Genomic DNA, 24,723 nt, shown 5'->3' with positions numbered 1-24,723 from the left:
GAACGGTCCTGCTGTGCTCCGTCCCTCCAGCTCCTGGAGACCGGTTCGCGCCTACCGCCTCCCCCCGTGGGGCAGCCGCGGCTTCTCCCACGTCGAAACTGTGTGTTTTCATGCCTGGCGTTCCTCGATCGAGGTTCCGGTTGAGTCTCAGACTGAGGGGCACGCGGTTCAGGGGTGCTGGCTGGCACCGGGCGCGCGCCGCCCCGCTCTGGAAGGCCGCGGCCGAGCACAGCCTCGGGGCTGCCCAGTCCCGGGTTTGTTGGCACCTCGACCCCTCGTTCCCGGGAGCCCGTGGCTTCACAGGGGCCCTGCCGTGTGTTCCAGGAGACATCCCAGTGCTCCTGTTGGGGGGAGGGGGGGCGGTTCTTACGCGTTCCCGGACCTCGGTCCTGCTGGGCTGAAACACGGTGACCCGAGGGCGGTCATGGAAAATGCCCCCGGGTCTGAGCCGGGCCTCGGCGGCCGGAGCTCCACCTCCCTTTGGCACAGGTTTAAAGAAAGACGTGCTTCAGGTGCAGCCACTTCTGCTTTTGCTTCGTGGCAGCCGAATTCAGTCCCCGGCCTCTGCCATCGTCCCGGAGTCACGGGCCCGCAGACAGACGTCAGACGTCAGTGTCCCTCTCCTGTCCCCTCCCCCTCCCCTCGCTCTGAGATAAAGAAAGTCCTTGAAATGAGGCCCCCCCGGGTCCCGCCCACAGGTGGCGGTTTTCTGTTCTGTGGTCTCGCCCCGCCCCGGCAGCACTGCAGGGTCCGTGTTTTTTTCGGCTGTAAGACAGCAAGGTGAAGAGCCCCTTTGGACCTGAGCATGTGACTCACTGCATCCGTCACCAAGGAGCCACCTCAGAGCCGGGGTTCAGTGCTGGCTGAGCAGCGGCTGCAGGCCCGACCCCCGGCCCATCTCTCATGCGCCCCCCCTCCCCCCGTTCTGGAGCCTCGTGAGGCTTTGTCTCCGCACCCCGCCTGCCTGTTCCCACTCACTGTGGCCCCCGGCCAAGTGCAGCGGATTAACATCTCATCTGGGCCGCGGATTAAGATCGGTCGGCCTGAAAGCCGCCTTTCCCTGGTCTCCTTCTGCCGCTCGGGCAGTGGGAGGCCGGGCGCCGTGCAGACCCCGGGGGAGGGGTGGGGCGCGCCGCCCACCGCCCAGGGCTCTGGGAGGGCGAGGAGATAAGCCAGAGCCGCGGCCAGGGCGGAGGCCTGGGTGGAACCGCGGCAGCTTCCTCCCTCTGGAGATGTCACATGGGACGAAAGCTCCGGGGTTTTATTTAGTTCCTAATCCGAGGGCTGAGGGAGCCAGCGCCGCGTGAGCACGGCAGGCGGGGCCGGCCCGGCAGCCTCCCCGCTGGGGCTGAGCGGCACAGACCCGGCCGCGGCCGCGGGAGGGAGGCAGGCGACGTCCCCGTGAGTGCTGCGTTCTGTCTGCTAGGGTTTCGCGGGTTAATAATTCAGGCCGTCCTCTGCAACAGGAAACCCAGCCGGCCGGCCGAGCCCGCTCCCACAGGGCTCCGGGGCGGCCAGTCGGCCGCTGCTGCTCGGAGCTGAAGACCCGTGAGGACGGCCGCCTGCCCTCGCCCATGCCCGTGCCCAGCAGGCATGTGGGTGTCGGTCGCTCTCAGAGCTGGGACGCCGCCGGCTGGTACGGCGGCCCCTGGGCAGTGGCTGAGGCCCCCGGCCGGAGCGGCCCCCTGACCGATGGGGGTAGAGAGGGGCCCTGGCGCGAGCCCGCGCCCGACCTGTGCCGGGAGGTCTTCTACAGCTCGGTGGCCGGCAGGAAGAGCTCCGTCCCCGACTTCGCCTTCTACGACAGCAGGCAGGCGGTGATGACCGCGCACGCCGCCCTGCTGCCGCGGGATTGCTACGGCGACCCGACTGGAGAGGCTCAGGTGCCCCGAGAGCTGCGCCAGCACCGGGACCCCGGAGTGGGCCGCTCACTGGCCGGCTACGGAGTGCCTGGGGGCGGGGCGACGTGGGAGCAAGGGCAAGGCCGGGCCCCTGCGCTGCAGGACGTGGCCCGCCTGTACCGGGACCCTGCAGGTAAAGCGGTGGCCCCGGGACTGCGGGCGCAGAGCAGGGCCTTGTCGCCGCCGCGGCACGCCGGGGAGCTGGCCCACAGCAGGTACCAGGCAGAGGCGACCATTTACCCCGCCGGCCAGGCCTACAACGACGTTGGTGTCGGCGAGAGGCCTGTGGATCCCGCCACCGCCAGGCAGGTGGCCCCCACGTGCCTGGTCGTGGACCCCACTGGCGCTGCCGCCCCTGAAGGTGCCCCGGGGACGGCGCCGGGCACCCCGAGTCGGGGCTACGGGCAGGGCGGCGACCCCTCCAGGATGTCTCTCGGGAGCTGTGAGGCCGGCCTGTCCTGCTTCCCGGAGCCCGGCGGCACGAGGAGCGCGCAGCCCGAGTTCCTGGCGCTGCTGCGGGCGGAGGGCGTGGCGGAGGCCACGCTGGTGGCCCTGCTGCAGCAGGGCTTCGACTCCCCGGCCGTCCTGGCCACCATGGAGGACGCAGACGTCAGGTGTGTCGCGCCCAACCTGGGCCAGGCCCGCGTCCTGAGCCGCCTGGCCGGCAGCTGCAGAGCCGAGATGCAGCTGCGGAGGCAGGGCCCGGCGGGCGCCCCGCCCCGGGCTCGCTCCAGCAGCCTCGGCCACCGCGGCGAGCTCCTCGGCAACCTGTCCCCTCTGGGCACCGCGGGCCCCCTGCAGGCAGCACCCCCCCGGGCCGGGGACCTGGCTCGACGCCCCTCCAGCGCTCCCTCCCAGCATCCGCTGGAGCCGGCGGCCACCTACTCTGCCCCTGGGGTGGGGGCCCACGCCCCCCTCTTCCCCTCCAGCTCCGGGTACAGCTCTCCCACCCCCTGCGCCCTGACCGTGCGGCCGGGCTCCATGTACCCCCCGCAGGCGGGGCTGGCCCTGACGCACCCGGGCCCCGCCGCCCCGCTGCACCCCCGGACGGCCTACTCCACGGCCTACACAGTGCCCATGGAGCTGCTGAAGCGGGAGCGGACCGCGGCCGCCGCGCCTCTGTCCAGCCCCCACGGCGGCGCCCAGCTCCTGCGGAAGCCCGGCGTCCCTGCAGACCCGTCCACCCTGCCGCCGGCCGGCCAGAGCCTCCACGCGCCCTACCAGAAGGTGGCCCGGCGCACGGGGGCCCCCATCATCGTGTCCACCATGCTCGCTCCAGAACCAAGTAACGCACCCACCCCGCCCTGCCTCCCCCGGGGCGCTGGGGGAGCGGGGATCAGGGGTTGGCACGGGGGACAGCGGGTCCTGGCGCTCTCGCCGTTCTCAGGCTAGACCTGGGGGGACACCCCCGCCTGCTCCCCCACACACACACAACAGGGCGGCGCCCCAGCTCCTGGCCGAGCCCGCTGACCCGGGCCCGTGGGGGCGCACTGGCGCCCCCTGCACGGTGACGACACAGGGCTGTGTTTCCGGGGGGCTCCGAACAGACCTCGGGGTTGCCTCGGAGCAGGCAGGTCGGAACCCTCCCCGCCGCCTGTCTCGGTGCTGGGCACTGGGGGTGGGGGCTCCACGTCCGTGCGGGGGAGGCCGTGTCGCGTACCCTGAGTCGAGGAGACAGAGTGGGGTCCTGGGTGTGTCTGTGGTTTTCAGCGTGTGTCCCTCTGGGCGTCCTCAGCAAACTCAGAATTTCCGTTCAACTCTTGAGGCTTTCCTGACAGTTTGAGTAGATTTGGTTTCCTTTATACTCCTGCCTCCCCAACGTAATCTTTAAAAATGGAGTCCTTTTTAAGTGCGTTGTTCTGTGAGTCGCTAGAGGGTGAGGGTGGTGGCCTGGAAACCGGGGTGAAAGCACCCCTCGGACAGTGGGGGGGCCTGGGGGCCCGGTGCCAGTGTGGCCCCCAACGGAAACAGTGGTCGTCATCGTCGTCGCCCCCACCCCCCCGAGACCTGGTGGCTGGCTGGGTTCTTCCCTTGTCTCACTGCCGATTCTGGTTTCGTCTCGTGTGGGTTTTTTGTTTTTTTTTCCCCCGATGTGTGGTGGGAGAAAATTCGGACAGCTTTCCAAAGACCCGTGCCCTGTCCCTCACGGTCAAACGCTCTTGTTGGCGGCCACCTGACTTGCATGGCGCTGACGTCTGCGGCTCCGGTAATCTCATCTGGCAACGGCCGACCGGCCGCAGAGCGGATCTGAAAACACGGTCCTTAATTACCTGTTGCTAAGCAACAGGTGGTTTGGCCGTAACCCCAGGAAGGCCATCTCCTCGTTGAAGCCTGCAGAGGTTCGCCGGAGAAGGGCCCGTCCCGGCGCCTCATTCTCTCCCTTTTCTGTTCGTCTGGCTCTGCCTTCTGAGGAAGACGGTCCCTGGCGTTGGGGGCGCGGCGGGGCGGGGTGCCGTCGAAGTCCGGCAGGTGCCGGCTGCGCGGCTCCCGGCCCCAGAGGACTAGCGGTCGCTTACTCTGCGTGGAAGCCTGCAGCCGGAAGTCGTCAGCCCGCAGGTTTCCCCGTCCGGGGTCTGTGCGGAGCCGTCCCTGCCCTCGGGGGGTCGTCGCCACCCTCCCCGAAAGCGGCGTGAACGGCTGGGGCAGCACGTGCGTCCCCGGGGCTCAGCCCGCGTGGCAGGCGTGGGGTCGGCTGCCAGCCCAGTGGGCCCCTGGGCAGCCCTGCACCCAGGGATGCGGCTTGGGCCCACGAGGTCGTGTGGCTCGGGTGTGCGGTCTGCTGTGTGTCCCCGGGCAAGTGCACGGAGCTCTCTGTTCCCCTTTCCATGTGCGCGGAGGAGCGCGGGGGTTGAGCAGGCCCCGCGGGCTGCGGGAGTGCAGTGCGGTGTGCCCGGGAAGAAGAAACAGTTGCGGTGCTGAGGCTTGGCCTTGGCCGCAGGCTGGCCCCCTCTGAGGCAGTGCTTCTTTTTCATCTCCTTATCTCCCGGCACCTCCCAGGCCTGGAGGCCGTGTGCTGGGCCGCAGGGGTGGGGGCATGGGGCTTCTGTCCAAGAAGGGCGGGGGGCTGGGAGAAGGACGGGGGGCGCCCTGCCGGGCATCGAAAGCTTAGTGGGCCTCTCACAAAACTGGGTATCTGGGAATTTCTTTGGACTCCTGTCCGGCACAGCTCCGACCCCTCTGCGGGGGCGTCACGGGGCGTGGCCTGGGGAGCTGCACGGGAGCTCGGGTTTGGGCCCCAGTCCTTGGCTGAGCGGGCGGGAAGCGCCCCCACCCCTCCCGGCATGCTCAGCGCATCTTCAGCCCCCTGGCCGAGGCCCAGCGGAGGTGGGGGACGGGGCCAGGCCTTGCCCTGCCCTCCTGTGGGCTGGTGCGGGAAACCGGAGCTGGCCCTGTCCTCACTGCTCTGGGGCGCTGGCCACCGCGGCCCCGGCTCCCTGGCGTGTGTGTCCTGCGTGGGCCCGAGTCTTCCCAGCGCAGGTCGGCTGTGTGTGTCTCGTCTCTGGGGGTGATTCGTGGGCTGCTGCAGCGTCCTTTCCGCCCTCCGCAGGGCAGGGCACAGGGGCCCCAGCCGAGTCCACAGGCAGGGCTGGCGGGGGTGGGGGGGCACGCCCACAGGCCCCTCTGCCGTCTCGTTCTGGTCTCAAGGGGCCGTGCGCTCGAGTGGCCGGCGTCCGCAGCAGGACCTCCGAGTTTCACTCAGCTTCGGGGGCCTGGGTGCTTGACCAGGCGTCCTTCCTGGCTTTGGTGGTAGATACACGATTTGCAAATATTGTCTTTTTTCTTTCTACTCTCTCGTCATCTTTTTAGGTTTTGGTACACGAAACCTTTCATTTTAGTGATGTCCCATTAACTTTTTCCCTTTGGTTGCCTGTGCTGGTGGGTGCCGTGACCCAAGGTCACGAGGGGACACTCGGCCCGTCTCCCCCGGGCGTCGTACACAGGACTGCCCCTGTGACCTGCCCCCTCGGGGCCCCCAAGGCCCGCCCGCTCCGCGGCTGCAGTCGGACAGCCGTGGGGAGAGCGTCAGGTGCCCCGGGGGCGGCGGGGGGGGGCGGTTCTAGGGGCACGCTCTCCCGACAGCCGCCGTGAACCGATCCCAGGAAGGGTTGCCAGTGGAACAGCCCACTCGGTGTGACCGGTGCCGAGTTTGTGCACATGCACACGCGCACACGCACACACACACGCACACACACACACGTGTGAGCTGTGAGCGGGACCTGGCGAGCACGCTCCCGGACTCCTGGGGGGGTCCTGGGCATCTCCCCCGTGAAGCAAAATGCCTGAGGCTCGCGTGCCTGGGTGCGGCGTTGGGGCGCCGGGCCTCCCAGAAGGCCCTGTGGGCCGCACTGCCTTCGGGGAGGGTGACTCGGGGGGACAGCGGGCTTCTCCTGTGCTGGGGGGGGGGGGTGCCGAGTGCCCGGCCCTCGGGAGCGGCCTGCGGGGCGGGGGCGGGGGGGGCTGAGTGGGTGGGAGAGGAAGTGGCAGTGACGGGGGGGGGGGTGCGTGGCGAGGCCCGAGCTCAGCGTCCCCGAGGCCCCGGTCTCAAGGACAGGGAGACGAGCTCCGTGAACTCCCGTCGTGCGGAAGGGGCACAGCCAAGCCACCGCTCAAAGCCTCTTTCTCCCGAGCGAGCCCTCGGCCACCTGGCCAAGGCGGCCGTGGGAGACCCGGGGCCGAGGTTCCCTTTCTGGCCGTGCCACCCTGGGCCCCGGCCCGTCCACGTGCCCCGCTGCCTTGTGACAGCTTCCTGTGTGCGTGTCACCTTCCAGGTTTTGTCACTTCCCACCAGCGCCTCGCCCGGATGCGGTTGCCCAGCCGACGTGTGCGATTCGATTCGGGTGGGCTCGGTCTCCTCTGCAGCCCCCGGTGACCTCTGGCCTGGGGTACCTGCCTGCTCCTCGGGCCCGCCCCCCGGGAGGGGTCCCCCAGTCCAAGGGGAGTGGCCGTCCGGCCCCCCCACCCTGGTGCTCAGAGCCGGCCCCCCCGCCGGGGGCCGCTCTGTTGGATGCTTTCTGTTCGGGGGAGTGAGCACACTTCGTGGTGGGTTCTGCTGTTCTCCTGTGAGCTGGGCTCGGAGCCTGCGACGCTCCAGAAGTCCCTGGACCCCGGCGAGAACGCAGAGGAAAGGAGCGGGGTGGGGGCGTGCGACCAGCCCTGGTGCTGGGGAAAGCAGCTTCCTGGCCCCTCCGGCCCAAGGGCGGCACACTTGGCCGCCGGCCCGCTGGACGGGCCTGTGAGAGGGTCTCAGGAGTCCCTTCCCTTCCCTTCCCTTCCCTTCCCTTCCCTTCCCTTCCCTTCCCTTCCCTTCCCTTCCCTTCCCTTCCCTTCCCTTCCTTTCCTTCCTTCCCTTCCCGTTTTAAGGCCGAATGGAAAACCAGGTTTGCCGAAAGCCTCGGCCGCTCTGCCCCGTAGGGTCCTCCCACGCGCCTGGCTGCGGCCTCCGCGGTTCTGAGGGCTCCAGGGGGTCCTCCCTGCTGCTCGAGGTCACGGTGCTGACGGTCAGCATGCGGACGTGCGGCCCCGCAGGGAAGGAAGGAAGGGGCTGTCCCCCCTGGGGCAGAGCCCAGGGATGGTTCTCACGCCGTGTGACCAGACCTCGGGCGGTGGGTGGGGCACGTGCAGACCTGCCCGGGCTGTCGGGGGTGCGGAGCCGGGCCCCCGGCGTCGGGCTGGCAGGGGGCCCTGGCGTCGGGCGCGTGCGTGGCCACTGACAGGAGACAGAGTGAGGCCCCGTCCACACTGTGACCACAGAGAGGCACGCACCTGGCCTCGCGGCGGTGGCCCAGGGCGCACGGGAAGGACTGGCGAGGAGAGCCCAGCAGAGCCGCCCTCCGAGCGGGGCGGGAGCCGGCGGGCGGGCTCGGGTTCGTGGCCGTGGTGCGCGCAGCACGCAGTGAGGCGTTAGAAGTCACCGCGGAGACCGTCTGAGAGACCAGCGTGGCTCGCAGCGGCAGGCCCGTCGGAGGCGGTCCCCGGGGACCAGGCACCTGGCACGCAGCCCGGTCTGCGCCCGGTCGTGGGTGGGCGCGGTGCGGCCCCAAGTGCAGGCAGCTGGTCAAGTCCGAGGTGAGGCCGAGAGGCGGGTGCTCCTCTGGGCCCCGGTGGGCGGCAGAGCACCCGGTCAGGACCCTGGGAGCTGGGCCCCGGTGTTCGGAACCTCGGGGTGCCCGGCGTGTGAGCCGCAGGCGGAGCATTGCAGCTGTCCCTGTGGGGAGCGTGGGCCCTGGCGCCCACACCGACCTTGCGGCCCCCTGGTGTGGAGCCGTAGGCCGGGGCTCTCTCCACCCACAGCCTGGGAGCCCCTGTGGGCCTTGGTAGGCTCGTACCCCCTGGGCTGCAGTCACGCTGAGAGGAGCTGCCCCGGGACGGGGGGAGAAGTGTCCTCTGAGTCTGGGGTGCCGCCCGTTAAGGCAGCGCGCTCTGCAGGATCACAGCCCATCGGTGAAAGGGGGTGCAGAGGGTGTGTTCCAGCCCGAAGGGGCAGCTGAGGGGGTCCCTAGCCTCACGCCTAAGATGCTGGTCGCCTGTCCCGGGGACTGTCCCCGGCGTTGGGGGTTGTATGAACCCACCTGGGCGGGAAGCCAGTGGGGCCCCGCAGCAGGGGACCAGCCGCTCCCCAAGCTCAGATCTGCAGCCCTCCCGCCCTGGCCCTGGCCCCAGCCCTCCATCCTGCCCCCGCTGTGCGCCCCGGGACCACCCGCGGAGGCCAGGCTCTCGGGGACAACGTGCTTCACCGGAAACAGAGCAGGGCCCCGCGTGGTGTCGGCCGCTGTCCTGCGGGCCAGTCTGGCCGGTCTCCTTTCTCACTGGCCTCAGTGGGTGGCGGTCAGCCTGACCCTGGCGGCAAAGAGCCCCTGCTTCTGGAACCCCGGGTGCTTCTTCAGGGCAGAGGGGCTCACTGGGGACACAGGCTCCCCCGGGATGGTGAGGGCGATGGCGGAGGCCAGACAGGCGCTCCGGGCCAGGAGACCCCCGCGAGCGGGCCAGCGGGGGCGCCCGGGCGCCCAGACTGCAGGGGCCAGCGCGTGCGTGTCTGGAGGAATGGCAGACAGTGGCGGACAGACGCTGGTCCTTGGCTTTCTGTCTGAGCTCTGCTGCAGAAGGGCAGAGACTCTGTCCCTCGCCTCCGTGCGAGGTCCCCGCTGGGCCAGCTGTGCGGGCGGGGCTGTCCTGTGCGCGCCTGCCCACCTCCCCCGCAGTCCTGGGCAGCCCGGCCTGGGAGTCTCCGGGTGGCTGCGGTGTCCGGGGACTTCGGCAGAACCCGCCTCCTTGAGGCCTCTCACCCCCCGGTCCTGTAGCCACATCGCCCTGGGGCGAAGTCCCTGGATCGCTGGCAGCCGCCGGGCCCCGGGGCAGTCCAGGTCCCGAGTCGCCAGCAGCAGAGGCCACGCCAGACCTGTGGGCGGAGTGCGGCCCTCCGGCGGGGGGTGCCGGTGCCCGGGGAGCGGGTCCCGGACACACGGCAGGCAGCTGTGGGTGGCAGAGTCTGCCTTCCCCTCGGGACCTGGGAGTCCTTCTGACCTGCTGTGTCCGGACCTCCGGCCCCTCGGCGACACTCCGGCCACTGGAGGTTTCCCACTGAATGTCTCCGATTTCGCAGTGACGCGTGTGTGGTGGGCGGCAGCCCCAGCAGTGCCGGGCCCGGGGAGGGGCGCAGCGCCCCAGCCTCCGGGAGGAGCCTGTCCCTGCTCAGGCGGGTGAGGGCCTGCACCCGGCCTGTGGTGGGTTCAGGGTTGTCCCGCGCTTTCTGCCCTGCGAGGTTGCGGCTGCACATGTCCAAGTGCAGCCGCAGTTTCGTGAAGGACGGGGCGAGCTCTCCGCTGGGGAGCCTGTGGGAAGGGACAGGCGTTTTGATCCGTGGGCCACCAGGGCCCCGCGGTCCCCACCAGCAGCCGTCCCTGGCCCACTGAGGCGCCGTGTCATCCGCTGCCCTGGTGTTCCTCTCGGCAGAGTGGGGTCTCCCTGAGTGACGGGAAGGAGGGAGACACTGGGAATCTTGTCCGTCTCGGGGTTCATGGGGTTTGTCTTGAGTGTCCAGTAGTCGGTCGCCTGGCTCTGGATTGCCAGCCTCCCTTCCCAGGGGCTTCCTGTTCAGCGCGGTGCCTGGGCGCCCTCCCCCGCCTGGGGCCCCACCCTAAGCCGGTCCCCACCGGCCGCCCGGCTGTGTGGGCCCTGACCCGGAGTGTCGGGCAGCGTGGGACGAGACAGAAGGTCCGTCTGCAGGTTCGTCCCCCGGTGTCTCTGGGGGACCCCCGGGCCCTCCTGCCCCCGGCTCCAGCGGGGGCGGCGGGTGCCGGGCAAGCCGGCTGGGCTGGGACTGGACCCGCAGTGTGCACGCCGGTGTCCCTCCGGGGTGCACGTGGGGTGTGGTCCCTTCTTCAGAGAAGCAAACCGTGGCGGCAGCTCGGCTGAGCTCTCTTACCCCCCGTGGTGGGGGTCTCACGTGGCCCCCTAGACGCTCAGTCCTCAGCTGCCCCATTCTGGGCCTCACACAGGAATGTGACCCCGGCTCAGCCCCACCGCCCACCCAGTGGCTGGTCTGTGCTCAGCAGCCCTCCCCCAGGTGAGCCCCTCTGCACGGCAGCCCCCGAGTCTCTGCTGCCTGCCCGGCGTCTGAAGCCGGGGTTGCCGGTGGGCGGGTGGCCCCCGCTGCTGCTCCTGCCTGGCCTGGGCTGCGCGTGTGCGGGCGGCGATCGCTAGGCAACCTGGCGTTCGTTTCCTGGGGAACGGGACGCTTGCGGATGCCGTGGGTGGGCGTCTGCTGGTGCAGCCCCCAGCCTCTGCCCGTGGCCTCGGGGGGGCTCTCATGGTTTGGCTGTGGGGTCGGTTTCCAGTCACAACTGGGGTTTCTTACCCTGGCCGTGAACTCCGCGAGCCTTGTCCAGTTAACCTCCTGCCGGCGCCCCGGCGTGTGGGCGGAGGGAGAGGGAGGCTGCCCTCAGGGCCGGGGGGGTGGCATCGGCATCTGACAGTCCTGTCTCTGTCTGCAGGCGTCGCCCTGGTCTTGGCGTATAGCCCCCCCAAGCCTCACGTGGGATGGACCGGCCATGGTGGGGGGGCACCTGTCCCTCGGTACAGGGGGTGTCGGGGCTCAGCTGCCCTGGACGTCTGCTCCGGGCGTCCAGGTCCTGGGGGGCTGCTCTGCTGCTGGGAGGGACCAGGGTGGCCTGTAGCCCCCCGCCTTCTGAGGCCAGAACAGCAACCTTTCCTCGACTCCGAGTCTGGGGGCACTGCAGCCGTGTCCAGGTGGAGGGGGCACCGTCAGGGCAGAGGCCGCTGGGCGGTGACTGCGGGCACCTGGGGGCCACAGCTCCAAGTGGGACCCTCACGCCTCTGGGGGCCACCGGGAGCCGAGCCCACCAGGGCGGGGGGGGGGGTGGTGGTAAGAGGCCGTGGCAGACGTGTGTGGCTCCTCCCGTGTGCTGGGAACGTCTACCGCCGTGCGGTCCCACAAGGGTCAGCTGGCCCCAGGGTTGTTGGCGTGCCCCCGCCGAGCAGGGTAGCCCAGGTGGCCGCCGTGGGCGGGGGGAAGGCTGGGCCCGGCCGACACGGTGGCCGAGGCCGGAGTCCGTCTGGAAGTCCGAGGGCACGGAGAGCCGCCCGTGCCGACTGGTCTGAGGCCACGCGTGTCTGACTGGACGGGAGAAATGGGGTTGCTCTGTCGTGGCCGGGGGTGCGTCGCAGTGCAGCGCGGGGCCGGAGGTCAGGAGGGGCCCGCAGAGCCCAAGGCCCGCCCGCCGGTGTGTGGCTCTGAATGGGGCATTGGGGGCGGGAAAATGCTGCTTCTTAGGCACTGAGGGGAGTGGCCAGGGCCCATGCTGCCTGCTGGGCCCCCCAGGGTGTGCCTGCTGGGCCGAGGGCAGGTGCCCCAGTCTGCGCCGGAGAACCTGGAGGACCGGCCCTCCCCGAGTCGGGCCGCTGCTGTCGTGACGGGCCCCCGTCCCTGGGGTGCTGCTCTCTGGTTCCTTGCGCTCCCCCACAGTGGGCCCTGTGCCATTCCCACCAGGGCAGTCTGGGCACCTCTGGTGGCCCTCCCACCCCATTTTATCCCGCCCCCGTTTGGAGGGCAGTGGTGCGGGTGAGGCGGGGGCCTGGCCCACTTTTGCCCTCGAAGGTTTGGGGCCCTGGTTGTGGCCCCGGGGCGGTGGGCAGCCGCAGCTGTGGCTTTGGGCAGGCTCCTTGGCCCAGGTTCCAAATGGCCATGCAGTCAGCGCCACGAGGGCCCCGTCTGGGGCTGTGCTGTCGTTCGTCGGGGCCCAGGCCCCAGGCCGGACCGCTGTCCCCCTGCGTGTCCCAGACCTCCCCCGGCAGCCCCGAAGGGAGCGGTGGTCCCAGCTGGGCCCGGGGCAGCAGCGCCGCGGGAGGGCGCACCCCTCAAGCTTCCAGAGCTCACCGCCGGCCCCAGGAGGTGGCAGATGGAGTCCCACACACCCGGGGGGGGGGGGGGCGCGCGTGTGTGCCTGCGGCCGGCTGCGTGCCCACCGACCCCGCCCGCTCCCGCAGGTATCCGCCCCCAGATCATGAACGGCCCCCTGCACCCCCGGCCCCTGGTGGCACTGCTGGACGGCCGGGACTGCACCGTGGAGATGCCCATCCTGAAGGACCTGGCCACCGTGGCCTTCTGTGACGCGCAGTCCACGCAGGAGATCCACGAGAAGGTGGGGTCCCCGTTCCCACGCTCCGGGCGCCCTGGCCCGTCCCCCCCTCACCTTCCTCCAAGCATCACCCCCCGTCCTGCCTCTCCAACCGCCCTACCCCCCAATTATGTCACCAGTCAGCAGGTGCGGGCTGGGCCCCCAGCCTGTGCTCTGCTCGCCCGTGGCAGGTGCTGAATGAAGCCGTGGGCGCCATGATGTACCACACCATCACCCTCACCAGGGAGGACCTGGAGAAGTTCAAGGCCCTGAGAGTGATCGTGCGGATCGGCAGCGGCTACGACAATGTCGACATCAAGGCTGCCGGCGAGCTGGGTGAGTGCGCGCCCGGCCGGGGCAGACCGAGCCCTCGGAGGAAGGGGAGCCTCCCCGGCCGCCCAAAGGTTGATCTGGGCCCCCGGCCTCCGCCTCCGTCTGTCCGGCCCGCGGCTCGGGCACTGCTGACGGAGGCGGCCTCGTCGCGGGCGCTCCACAAGGCCTTGTGCAGCCTGGGGCTCTGTCGGCCTTGGGGCCGCTCAGCTCGTGTCCCCTGCCCGGCGCGGTGGCGTGCCCATGGGTGTCCTCATGAGGGGTCTGTTGCAGAGACCCTGGACCTCAGGGCAGCGCTCCTGGGGTGACCCGCTGTGCTACAGAGGGCGGCCCTGCTCCCCACCCCAGGGGCTCCCTGGCGGTCTCACCGGGGCCTCGCCCCACATCCCTTGACGAGCCCCCCGTGGCCCCGGGTCTGGCACTGAGAGCGAGCCTGGGAGCTAGGGCTCCGGACGCCGTGGGCCCCCGGAAGCCGCTTGGCTGGCCAAGCCCGTGTGGCGGGCGGGGGGACACTTGCCCCTTGTCGCTCTTCCTCACACAAAGCCTGGAGCCTGCCCTGACCCCCTGTGCTGGGTCCCAAATGCTCCTTTCAGAGCGCAGGCCAGGTGGACACCACGAGGGCGCACCAGCCGCCGTGGGACTGGGCTCAGGGGCCCGGTGTTGGGGGGAGGTGCCAGTTCTGACGCCTGTCCCTCTTTAAAAACACGCCAGCCCTGCCAGACCGGGTGAGGGCCGCAACACGAGCCTGGGGGCCTGCACGCCTGCTCCCAGCGGGTCCGGGCTGGCACCGGGCAGGCTCCCCACTGTGTGGCCCTCACGCAGACCGCGGTCCGGGCTGGCCCTGCCCCTCTGGCCACCCACCGCTCCCTTCCCAGGGACAGGTCTGAAAGTATAGTGTGACCAGGACGTGGGGTCACTGGGGGCTGCGGGTGAGCCCAGCCCTGAGTGGAAGTGGAGTGGGGGTCCCTGGGCGTTAGAGCCGGAGGGTCTGTGTCCCCTGGTGGCCGGCAGGCAGGCCCGAGACCCTGGCTGAGCTGCCTCGGGGCCACACACCCCAGTTCTGCTGCCGCACCCCTCCGCCGGGCAGGTGGGAAGACCCAGGCTCCCACAGAACTTGGGGGGAGGGGGTCTCACCCCAGGCCCTGCCCTTTCCAGGGATCGCCGTGTGCAACATCCCGTCGGCAGCGGTGGAGGAGACGGCCGACTCTACCATCTGCCACGTGCTCAACCTGTACCGGAGGAACACGTGGCTGTACCAGGCGCTGCGGGAGGGCACGCGGGTGCAGAGCGTCGAGCAGATCCGGGAGGTGGCCTCGGGAGCCGCCCGCATTCGTGGGGAGACACTGGGCCTCATCGGCTTTGGTACGTGCCCGCTCTGCCCTGTGTCCCCTGCCCAGGGATGGCCCTTCCCTGGGAGCTGAGGGCCCCTGCAGGACTGCCCGGGACGGGGCTGCTGCCTGGGGTGGGAGGTCAGGGTCAAGGCTGCTTGCGTAGCAGTGCGGACAGCTCAGCAGGAGGCAGGGCGGCAGGGAGGGCTCTGTGCAGCAACAGGCAGGATCGGGCCAGGAGCAGAGCCTGGCGGTGGAGGGGCGCTGACACCCAGCGCCCGCGGGCCTCCGATGCCGGGCTGGGGCCACGTGCCGGCAGGGAAGGGTGGAGTCTGGAGGTGGTGCTCCAAGGTTATCAGCCTGGGGAGCTCACCTGAGTGGGGGCAGGGAGAGCTCTTCCTGGTGGCTCTGGGCGGCTTGGGGCAGGTTCCTGAGGGAAGGTGAGCGTAATGGGAAGCCCCGAGGCACTTGCTGCTAGTCCACAGTGACCTTCAGGAAGGCACTTGACCCCCTGCCTGCTTCCTGACCTGTGCGTGGGAATGGGGTGATGGGGGCCGGGCCGTGGGGGGCCAGGCCTGGCCTTCAGAAGGGTCAGAGGCACTGGGGTCTCCTCGGGGGTGCACGTCTTCCTGGCTCCTGGTCGGGGTCTAAGAACCCGGGCAGCGGGTGATCACGCTGAGGAAATCGGGTGTCGAGTTTCCTGCGGGGACCGGAAGGCAGGCAGGCAGGCTCGTTGTGGGACCCACGGCGCCCTCTGCTGGGTGCTCCCGTTTCCCGCTTCCCTTTGGGCTCGGGGAGGTGGCACTCGGAGTTTGAAGGGTCTTGGAGCCTCAGGCTGTGAGTGGCCCAGTCTCGTGACAGACCGCTTGTTTCCTCGGCTTCCGGCTCCAGCCATCCCGCAAGTTGCCCCTGCCCCGATGCCCTGTGCACACCGACTGGCATCTCCTTGCTGCCCGCTCAGGGAGGCGGGGTCCTAGGTGGCCCCTGGTTTCTCCCTCCCTGCACGTCCGAGCCCTGGTTCTAGAGAAAGGTTTATTCTGTGCTCTTCCCAAATCAGCCCCTTTTCAAGCATCAAAGGTTTTTGTCTTCAAGCTGCAGACTGTGACAGGACCCCACGGGGCCCGTCCCTGGGGCTCAGGGTTGGTGCACACGGTGGCCACCTGGGAGTGGGGAAGGCCTGCGTGTCCCATGTGGTGAGGTGGTTTCTCATTTATTTGCTGGAGGCCCCAGCTGCAGGCTGGAAGGGCACAAGGCTCCGCCCACCGGTCAGGACCCAGCCCAAACACCTGAGTGTTGCGGCGCCCCCACCCCCCATCACAGCGGGTGCCCACAGCACTCTGTGAGCAGGCCGGGCCAGACCGCAGGGTCAGTTGGGTCGCTGCACTCTTTCTGTGAGCAAACCTGGTGCTCCGAAGAGAAACGAAGCCCAGCTCTGGCTGGCACGGCTCAACTGGACTGAGTGCTGGTCTGAGAACCTGGACTGTCACCGGTGCGACTCCCAGTCCGGGCACATGCCTGAGTCGTGGGCCAGGTCCCCAGTGGGGGGCACACTGGAGGCACCCAACCGGTGCATGTGGGGTTCACTAGAAAGCAACTCGGGCCCAGACGTGGCGAGCACTGGAGGCCTGGCCCCAGACAGGCCTGGAGAGGGCCGGCTAGGGGCTCCAAGCCGTCGGCACACAGTCCCTCCAGCGGTAGCCTCGGGTGGGCCTAGCTGCCAGCAGGGAGGGGCACCTCGCAAGGCCCGGAGCCCGAGCCCCAGCCTGGCAGGAGGGGCCGCGCACTCGCTCACTGGGGCGCTCTCTCTGCACAGGTCGCACAGGGCAGGCGGTCGCTGTTCGAGCCAAGGCCTTTGGATTCAGCGTCATCTTTTATGACCCCTACTTACAGGACGGGATAGAGCGGTCCCTGGGTGTACAGAGGGTCTACACCCTGCAGGACTTACTCTATCAGAGCGACTGCGTCTCCTTGCACTGCAATCTCAACGAACATAATCACCACCTCATCAACGACTTTACCATAAAGCAGGTAATTGGTACTGGGTGCCCACAGACCCTGGACACGCCCGGGGTCAGGGAAGACAGTCCCCTGAGAGGATGTCCGTGAGCAGCCAGGTGAGGGCCCTCGGTGGGGTGGGCCCTGTTGAGCAGGACGGCAGCTGCCCAGGGCCCCGCCCCCTCTATTCAGGCCTGGCCGCCGAGAAGCGACAGGCCAGGCCCAGCCTCGCTACCGCGTGTCCCCCTCTCGGATCCGCAGACACCGACCTTGCCTTCCGCAGTCAGACTCCACATGTGAATGGCCAGACCCGCGGGGCTCCTGGTCTCTGGCCTCAGCCTCCGCTTACCTGGCCTTCCCTCCCCCCCACAGATGAGGCAAGGAGCGTTCCTGGTGAACGCGGCCCGCGGCGGGCTGGTGGACGAGAAGGCCTTGGCCCAGGCCCTCAAGGAAGGCAGGATACGAGGGGCAGCCCTCGACGTGCACGAATCAGAGCCTTTCAGGTGGGTCTGCGGCGGGGGGGGGCTGGCAGCCTGAGTTCCTGGGTTTGCACCGGCCCCGCACTGGGCCTGGGGAGCGTCTCCAGACTGACAGGCCCTGGGTAGGACCCAATTCTCATAAGGGTGGGGGTGCATTCTAACTGTGAACGGGTCACAGGGCCCCGGGGGTTATCAGAGACCGGGGCGGGGGGGGGGGGGGAGCAGGAAGACAGGGAGGCAGGGCCAGTGTGCGGCCTCACCTGTGCCCCAGACTGACTGACTCCGCTCTGGGGCAGGCCGGCCCTCCATAGAGGGAATCGTTCCTCCTCGGGGTCCCTGATACTCCTAGCACTGATTATGGCACAGTTTCACCGGGAGAGTTCTTCAGTCCCCAGCCCCTGCAGCCACCTCCCCCAGCCCGGGGGGCGGGGATGTGCCGCCCACTCTTCTCACGCGCTGCGTTTCTGTGCCCTGGTCCAGCTTTGCTCAGGGTCCCTTGAAAGACGCGCCGAACCTCATCTGCACGCCCCACACGGCCTGGTACAGCGAGCAGGCGTCACTGGAGATGAGGGAGGCCGCGGCCACGGAGATCCGCCGGGCGATCACAGGTGAGCCCCAGCCGCTCCCCCATGCCGCCCATGCTCAACGCAGGAGGAGACCTGTTAACGTGGGGGTCAGCCGGGGTCAGCACTCCAACCCGGGAGGGTGCCCCCCGCCCCCCCTGCAGCGAGCGTGAGGCTCCTCTCTGCCTGGGCAGAAGGCCGCTGTGAAAATGGAAGGGCCAGTCCTTCCATTAGAGTGAGAGACTCAGCTGACAGATTCCCTTCAGTGCCAAGTTATATTTAAGTCGTTTCCATCTTTAAAAATACGTAGGTTGATTTTAATTTTAATCATCACATTCCAGGTCGCATCCCAGAGAGCCTAAGAAACTGTGTGAACAAGGAATTCTTTGTCACAACCGCGCCCTGGTCAGTAATAGATCAGCAAGCAATTCACCCGGAGCTCAACGGTGCCACCTACAGGTGAGGGGAGGGGAGGGCAGGTCCGGCCCGAGCCCAGGGGCAGAGGGCGGGCGTAACCCCGGGAGGCTGACCCAGCCTGGGGACAGGTGAGCACCGTGCCAGGAACCATGCTTCCTTCCGACGCCACTTCAAAGGCAGAGGCGTTAGTGGGAAAGATGGAGGCCGTCGGTGGCTCTGTTTTCCCGTTGGAACCCTCCGGCGGCCGAGCAGGGAGTCTCACTCGAGGTCGTTTTCCAGGGTGCTCTAGGCCCACACCGCTGGGCCCCGTAGAAGAGGAGCTGCGCCCCTACCCCCAGCAGGAAGTGGAGCGGTCTCGGGTTGGGCCGGGCACCCTCGCGGGGCCCGCGCTGTGCCCCGTAGGTAGGGCGCAGTGCAGTGGGCAGCCCCGGCCCCCCCGCCCCTGTAGCCCTGCGGAGGTCGCGGCTGACCAGAGAAACGAATGCAAACTCTCTCCTTAAATATATTGGGTGCATAGGTTCAAGGTCAGGACTAGCTGCGAAGGAAGTTCTAACGACGACATAGATACAGCTCCCTCGACCAGCAGAGAAAGGAAAAGGTGTGTTAGGTGCTCTGCGTCAAAAACAAACCGCTTGTCAAGGTATTTTTGCAAGTGTTGTAAAAAGTACTTATGCCTCGGCCACAGTGGCATCATTTGTGTTGACTGTTACAAACGTTTTGCAAAGCCAGCTATTGAAGACTCTGATTAAAGACATCTTTTGGTTGTATTTTTTAGCAATATCCATGTTTCCGTTACTTGAAAATTTTTTCTTAATGTTTTTATATTTCTTTAATTTCTTCTAGACTGTAATGAAGATAAATAAAATGTATTTTATTACATAAGTATAATAAATGCAGATTTGCAGCGTTTTTATTTTTGCATTCAGCACATACTAGTAATGAATGTATCTCTTGGATACATGCGGCCTACACCTTTTTTTTTGTGGTTTTTGTTTTTTGTGGTTTTTGTTTTTTGTTTTTAAGATTTCATTATTTCAGAGAAGGCAAGGAGAGAGGGGGGTACATCAGTTGGTTGCCTCCCACATGCCCCCAATTGGGGACCTGGCTGGCCCTGAAACCCAGTGCCCTGACTGCGAATCAAACCTTTTGGTTCGTGGGCTGGTGCTCAGTCCACTGAGACCCACCAGCCAGGGCAGTGCTCTGAGTGTTAGCTGAGACCTCCACAGGGTTAAGGGCCACACCCTAACTGTCCCTTGGCACACAGCGAGACCACGTGGCCCCCCTGGAGCACACTCTGTGCCCACAGGGCTCCAGGGCGGGCCCCACCCTTCGGAGTCCTCCTCCACCCACACAGAAGGCCTTGGCACCCAGGAATCACTCCACGGCTCCTCGCAGTGCCCGAGTCTCACTGCGCGCACCAGCCCCGTGTCGCTAAATGCCACGTGCCCTCCCACACACGGCAGCTCGTGCCTCCGGGCCCAGGGGAGGGCCCCTGGTGCTCTGACTGTGGCACGCAGCAGGCCGAGGGGGCCGAGGCCTACCCGGCCCAGGCAGACACGCGTAGTCTGCAAGAGGACTCGGCCGTCGGTTGGGGAATCCTTAAATCTGAGTAACTAATGAGTGCTTGGTACAAACTGGCTTCCACACACAGGGCAGAGACCACGGACAGCACGAGGAGGAGCTACTTGGATGCCTGACCTTGCCCACTTTTTCACAGAGGTTTATTCCTTGCTTTTGGGGGTAGGAAGGGCACCCCACCCATAAAAAAGACTCCAAGTTGGCAGAGCCAGAGCGTGGCGACGACTACCCTGGACTTACCTGCCCCTTCTCTGTGTTCCTCAGATACCCGCCGGGCATCGTGGGCGTGGCCCCGGGCGGACTCCCCGCCGCCATGGAAGGGATCATCCCCGGAGGCATCCCGGTGACTCACAGCCTCCCCACGGTGGCACACCCTTCCCAAGCACCCTCCCCCAACCAGCCCACAAAACACGGGGACAATCGAGAGCACCCCAACGAGCAATAGCAGAGGATGACAGGAGGTCAGATAAACCTGGGACCAAGAGACAGTGAGGAACAGACGAACGAAGAGGAAAGGAGCGTGCGGTCTTTCTGGCGGACTCGGGCGGGCGCGCCGCTGACCACGCAGCGTTCCGCTGAGGAAGAGCTGGAAGCTGAGACGCGGGAAAGCGGAAGACGCCTTCGCCTTCCGGAGGCCCCGAAAGACTGGGACGTGACTGGTTAACGACCAACTTCTGTTGTTGTGTGTTAAGTTTTTCATCTGTGCATCAAATCACAAAGAATAAACGGATCTTTTTCCTTTACCAGCCCCTTGGGCCCAGCAGGCCCCGAACACCTTGCTATAGAGAATGTTGCGTCGAGAGTTCCAAACATCCAAATAAAAATTGAGAGGCGATCCCGGCCCTGTGACCCCGGTCCCTCCGGTCCCCGGGGGCTGCTCCTGCTGCTGCTGGGAAGCCCTGCACCCGTGTCCGTGGCCGGGCTGCGGGCGCAGGGCCTGGCCACTCCCGGCTCCTGCACAGAGAACTCGACCCTCTGAACTGCGCGCCGCGCGGGCAAGTCGGCCATGAGTTCAGTGATATACCCTCTAATGATGCAAAAAGTATTAAGTTTCACAAGCTGTTTGTACTCAAATATATTTTCTCAGTTCAGATCCTCAGCTATTTTATTGAGTGGAAAGTCTTGAACTGAAAGAGTTCAAGAAGAATAATGTTGCATTTCCTTATGTCTCAGGAAACACTTTTTATGGTAACTTGTCAGATTGTCTATGAACAAACCCACTTTTTTAGACATTGATAAAGTCTTCTTTTCTTCACGTGATATTTTATACAAGAACACTTCAGGTGTGTTATTAGATGTGACTGATTTTAACAAATCCTATTAGATTTGTATCAGCTAGTTACATGTTATATTCATAGTCTTTTGTGAATCATCGCCTTTTTGTTTAAAAGATGGCCTATTTTGAGCCTTTGTATAGGTACATTCCTGTTTTTGTGACAAAAACCTTTAAAACTGTCCCAACAGAAAAACGATGGCTATCAGAAATGTTTTGTTTTAGTGTGAGTTACCGTTACTGTATCTGTTTATTGTAAAGGTGGACATTTAGCGTTCAGTGCAGTTTTCAATAAAAGGTAATAAAAATTTCTGTTCTGAAACTCAAGTACATCTCACCAACGTAGAAGTCCTCTACTTGAGATGTTTAAAGGCAACTGCATTTTCAAACCAACAGCCAGCTTTCAGCTCGTGTCACTGCGGGGCTCCAGCACAAACCACCTGTCACCTGCCTGTCCGATGCCCGGACTCGAGGGCGCTGGTGCCCGTCTCACGCCTCACACTGAGCCCATCACTAGCGAATCGTGCCATTCTTAGGATAAAATAGGTTAGAATTCAAGAAACAAAATTGGTTATGTTTTAGAGTTCTGACTTTAATTTACCCAAAGGCAAAATCACCTGGCTCAAGCATTAATGCAGGAAAGTGAATCTCAAAATTTTTTAAAACAGTATTTACAAAGAAATGTTGCAAAAATGATTAACGTCGGCCACTTCCATCTGTTGGTAACTCTGAAGTTGACACAGTGGATCTTTCTCATGAGATGGCGCTGAACCCCTTTGTCCTGGTGGTGTCCGCAGGTGTCGAGTCCGACAGTCCCCGCACCGCCCTCCCCCGACCCCCTCACCACCCTTCTCGTGCCATCAAGTTGGAAGTCCTGGCACCTGAGGGCACCAGCCGCCTGGCTCATCTGCAGGCCGCGGTCCCGCCCGTCACAACTCGGCCGTGACACAGCACGCCGCATCAACCTCACCAGGCTAGAAGCGGAGCACACGGCCACTGACCTCTCCCTCTGGGAGCAGCGGGGCAAGCTCACCGTCATCTTGATGACCACTGTCCAACAGGCAACCCACGGGGAGTGGCAGGCGCGCGGGAGGAGACCCCCGAGGCCTGTGAGCCGCAGTCCTCCCTACCAGGAGTCTGCGGCACAGCGAGCCTAGGGGTCGACGACGAGGCAGGGCCCGGTCCACGGGGCCCTGTGCTCCCCTGAGGACACACAACCCCCAAGGCTCCCCGCACAGAGCTGTCGCACTAGGTCCACACAGCTACTGCTGTCCAGTCGACCCAAGACGCACACGCCTGTCGCCTGATCCCACTGTCACCTTTAGGAAGGACCACACACACTGTCTGGGGGCAACAAATATGGCTGTTTAATAGTTCAAGAGCTTAACGCAGCATAGATTCACCCAAAATGCTGGCCTTCAGCAGCCAACCCGCCGTGAAAACCATTTAGGCCCCACCTGTGTTGAGCTGAGCCTACAGGTGGTCTAGAGCCTTTCCCACAGGGAAGAGGCTGCACCTGTCGGCCTGGGTGTGGTCAGGGTCACTGGTCACGAATAAATAACTAGAGGCACCTGGAGGAAAACGAGGCTCAGCAGGCCGGGCCCCCGGCGGCGCCGGCTCCACGCGAGCCCAGGGGGGCCGACTAACTGCCCAGATGCTTCCCCTCAGACAGCACGGGCTCCTGCAACTGGGCGGGCCGCTCCCGCTGACACAGCAACGCCAGGGGGCGCTCTGCCCGCTGGAGAACCGCGCCTGCACGTGGAGGAAGGTTTACAGGCACGCTACACAACTAGGTAGTCAGAAAGGCAGCCTGCTCAGAAACCAAAACAACCTTAATTATGGACCACAATGAAAGGAAATCACAGAAAATCAATTTGTAAGAAAATACCAACCACTTGGAACAGTAACATTTACATGACGATGTGTCAAAAAGCCCGACCCCGTCCCCGTCCCCGTGGAGTCGGACTGCCAGCATCCTTCCTGCAGGTGTCGGCGAGCAGCACGGGGGCCCTGCCGCCCCGTGAACACGGCGCGGCGTTTGGGGCGGGAGGGGGAGCCGAAGACGGGGCACCTCCCGGCCGTCTTCTGGTGTCAGTAACCGAAACCGAACTCGGGTTGTGAACACTGCAGCATCATCTCACAGAACTCGGAAGAAAACGAGAAGCAGATACTTTAGTTTTCACGGCCTTTCCGTCCGAGGGAAGAAGCGGGCTCCTCCGCAGACTCTGCCGGGCCGAGTCTCGTGCCAAGTGCTGGTCGGGGCCCCGAGTCTGCGCGCTCCTGGGACGGGTCCGAGCTCTGGGCCCGTCCCGAACGCATACCTGAAGTGGTCAAGCCACACTTCTCAAAGTCTGTCCACCTAAGATTACAGTTCTTAAACTTTAAATAAGAGTGGCCACAATTAACCAACATGCAAACATTCTCAGAATACTCACTGAGAAATTCATTAATACAATGCACTTACCACCTTACTGCATCTTTACACCTTTACTCTGCACTGAACAGATGCTCCCCTGAGCCCAGGCAAAGGCATGCCGTTCTGATACCACCTGCCTAAAGCGGGGCTGACGACGAAACAGGAAGACTCCCGGGGGCCTCTGCACGGCGGTGCGGGAGCCGCGCAGCCGCCGCACCGCCCACTCGGCACGAGCGCCTCCCCAACGTGCGCCAGGTGGGGGCCTGCTCTTCCACACAAATGAACACCTAAGCACTGAGAGGGGGCACACGAGAAACTTTAAAAAAAAAAAAAAAAAAACCAAAACAAGGGAACAGTATCTATGTAAAGTTCACTCAATAAAAAATTTAATTACTTTCCTTGTAGTTTGTTCCTTAAAGATTTGATTTTATTGGGCACAACAGGAACTAAATTATTAATAAAATAAGCTTGTTTTTATTTTTATGTTTTCCTGTGGAGAATTTGTACAAAAAGTTTCCAAATCTCTACGGAGCTCTAGTGAGACTTAATGTAAAATGGATCTTTTAAGATGCAAGTAGAATGCCAGGTTCTACTTAAAAAAAAAAAGTCTCGAAGGAACAGAGTCGTCTGCCGTGTGCTTTTGGAGGTGCCCATGCTGGGAAAAACTTCTCATAATGTGAAGATGCTGGTACGACTTTTCCTATTACACAACTTCTTGCACAACCACATGCGCTACATTTATAGACAGAGTTACGGTTTGGAAGGAAGAGTGCGGTCCTAGGGAGGTTCGTTTTTACGGACGAGTCCAAACGGAGTTCTTGGTGTCCCGCCCGGCAGACGCGCCGCCGCCGCCCCCGCCCCCACTGGGCGTGGGTCAGCAGCTGCCTCCGAGCAGGTCCGGCTGGGCCGCGGGTTCCATGCCACGCGCACCACGTGGAACACCGCACTAACTTTGGGGTCACTACAGAACTGATACCTTGGTCTTCAGCTTGTGTTTCTCATTCATCTTCGTCGTCTTCGTCTTCCTCCCCATCAGACAGGGACGCACAAGGCCGGATCTGCCGGTAGCGGTCAAGCCACTTCTCCACCATGTGTGTGACCAGGGGGTGGTTCCGCCGCCGAGAGCTCTTCTGCATGGCGACGAGCACGCCGCCCTCCGTCACGCAGCAGTCCAGCCACTCCCGGAGCAGCTTCTCCTGCTGCTCCTCGTTACCCAGCTTGCGGGGGAATGCGGAGGAAAGGGTGAGACACAGCAGGTCAGAGACCCCATAGGAAACATCTGTGGCACGAGCACCAACAAAAAAGCCCAAGCAACCAACTGTTTTAACGTGGCTCCAACCGCTGGTGAATTGGATGATGAAAACCCAGTTTCCTGTGGTCAACAGGGAAACTCACTCAAAAGCCTCGAGGGAAACACAAGCTAGTGATCGTCTCTCTGATATAACGGCAGAAAACAAATGTCTAATGGGCTAATTCTGGCAAAGAAAAGGCTAAAAAAAGCCACAGCTTCAAACATACAACGAGCTAAGTTTACCCAGAAAATTACCTACAGGCTAAAGTTATAAATTATGGTCTATGAATCTTTCTTAATGTCATTGTAAGAGTTTTATAATAATTACTAGCGTGTTAAATAAAAGAACAATAATTTTATAAGAATACGGGTTTGCTGAGATGTTCTTTCCCACATTCTCGCCACCTTCTGCCCGGGCAGACGGGGTGAGCTCTAAAAGGCCGTGGTGAGCCCACACCGCGGCCTCCGTCCTCCTCGCCCAGCCAGTGCCCCCGGGTCTGCGGGAGGCACCGACCTCC

The 24,723-nt window shown here is 64.6% G+C and overlaps 2 protein-coding genes across 7 annotated transcripts in view; one reads left to right on the top strand and one right to left on the bottom strand.

The window, feature by feature from the left end:
• CTBP2 (C-terminal binding protein 2) overlaps positions 1-20,806 on the top strand; it is a 106,655-nt gene extending 85,849 nt beyond the window's left edge. Inside the window, exons 1-9 of one of the 4 annotated variants that reach the window (XM_045854371.1) lie at positions 1,291-3,186; positions 12,405-12,559; positions 12,727-12,871; positions 14,021-14,227; positions 16,007-16,221; positions 16,561-16,691; positions 17,148-17,275; positions 17,572-17,689; positions 18,165-18,414. In XM_045854371.1, the coding sequence (XP_045710327.1) occupies positions 1,575-3,186; positions 12,405-12,559; positions 12,727-12,871; positions 14,021-14,227; positions 16,007-16,221; positions 16,561-16,691; positions 17,148-17,275; positions 17,572-17,689; positions 18,165-18,396 (2,943 nt within the window). In that variant the 5' untranslated portion in view covers positions 1,291-1,574 and the 3' untranslated portion in view covers positions 18,397-18,414. The other 3 variants (XM_045854373.1, XM_045854372.1, XM_045854374.1) reach the window with 3 other exon arrangements.
• Positions 20,807-21,069: 263 nt separating this feature from the next.
• Positions 21,070-24,723, bottom strand: part of ZRANB1 (zinc finger RANBP2-type containing 1) — a 52,337-nt gene continuing 48,683 nt past the window's right edge. For 2 of the 3 annotated variants that reach the window (XM_045854377.1, XM_045854375.1), the window contains exon 10: positions 21,070-24,131. In XM_045854377.1, coding sequence (XP_045710333.1) covers positions 23,913-24,131 — 219 coding nt within the window. In that variant the 3' untranslated portion in view covers positions 21,070-23,912. The remainder of the gene's footprint in view (positions 24,132-24,723) is intronic. The other variant, XM_045854376.1, reaches the window with a different exon arrangement.

The sequence above is a fragment of the Phyllostomus hastatus genome, unplaced genomic scaffold (assembly GCF_019186645.2).
Source record: "Phyllostomus hastatus isolate PE091 unplaced genomic scaffold, TTU_PhHast_1.1 phas_scaffold_1066, whole genome shotgun sequence".
NCBI classification, from domain to species: domain Eukaryota; kingdom Metazoa; phylum Chordata; class Mammalia; order Chiroptera; family Phyllostomidae; genus Phyllostomus; species Phyllostomus hastatus.
This window is presented reverse-complemented; position numbering and strand designations above follow the sequence as displayed.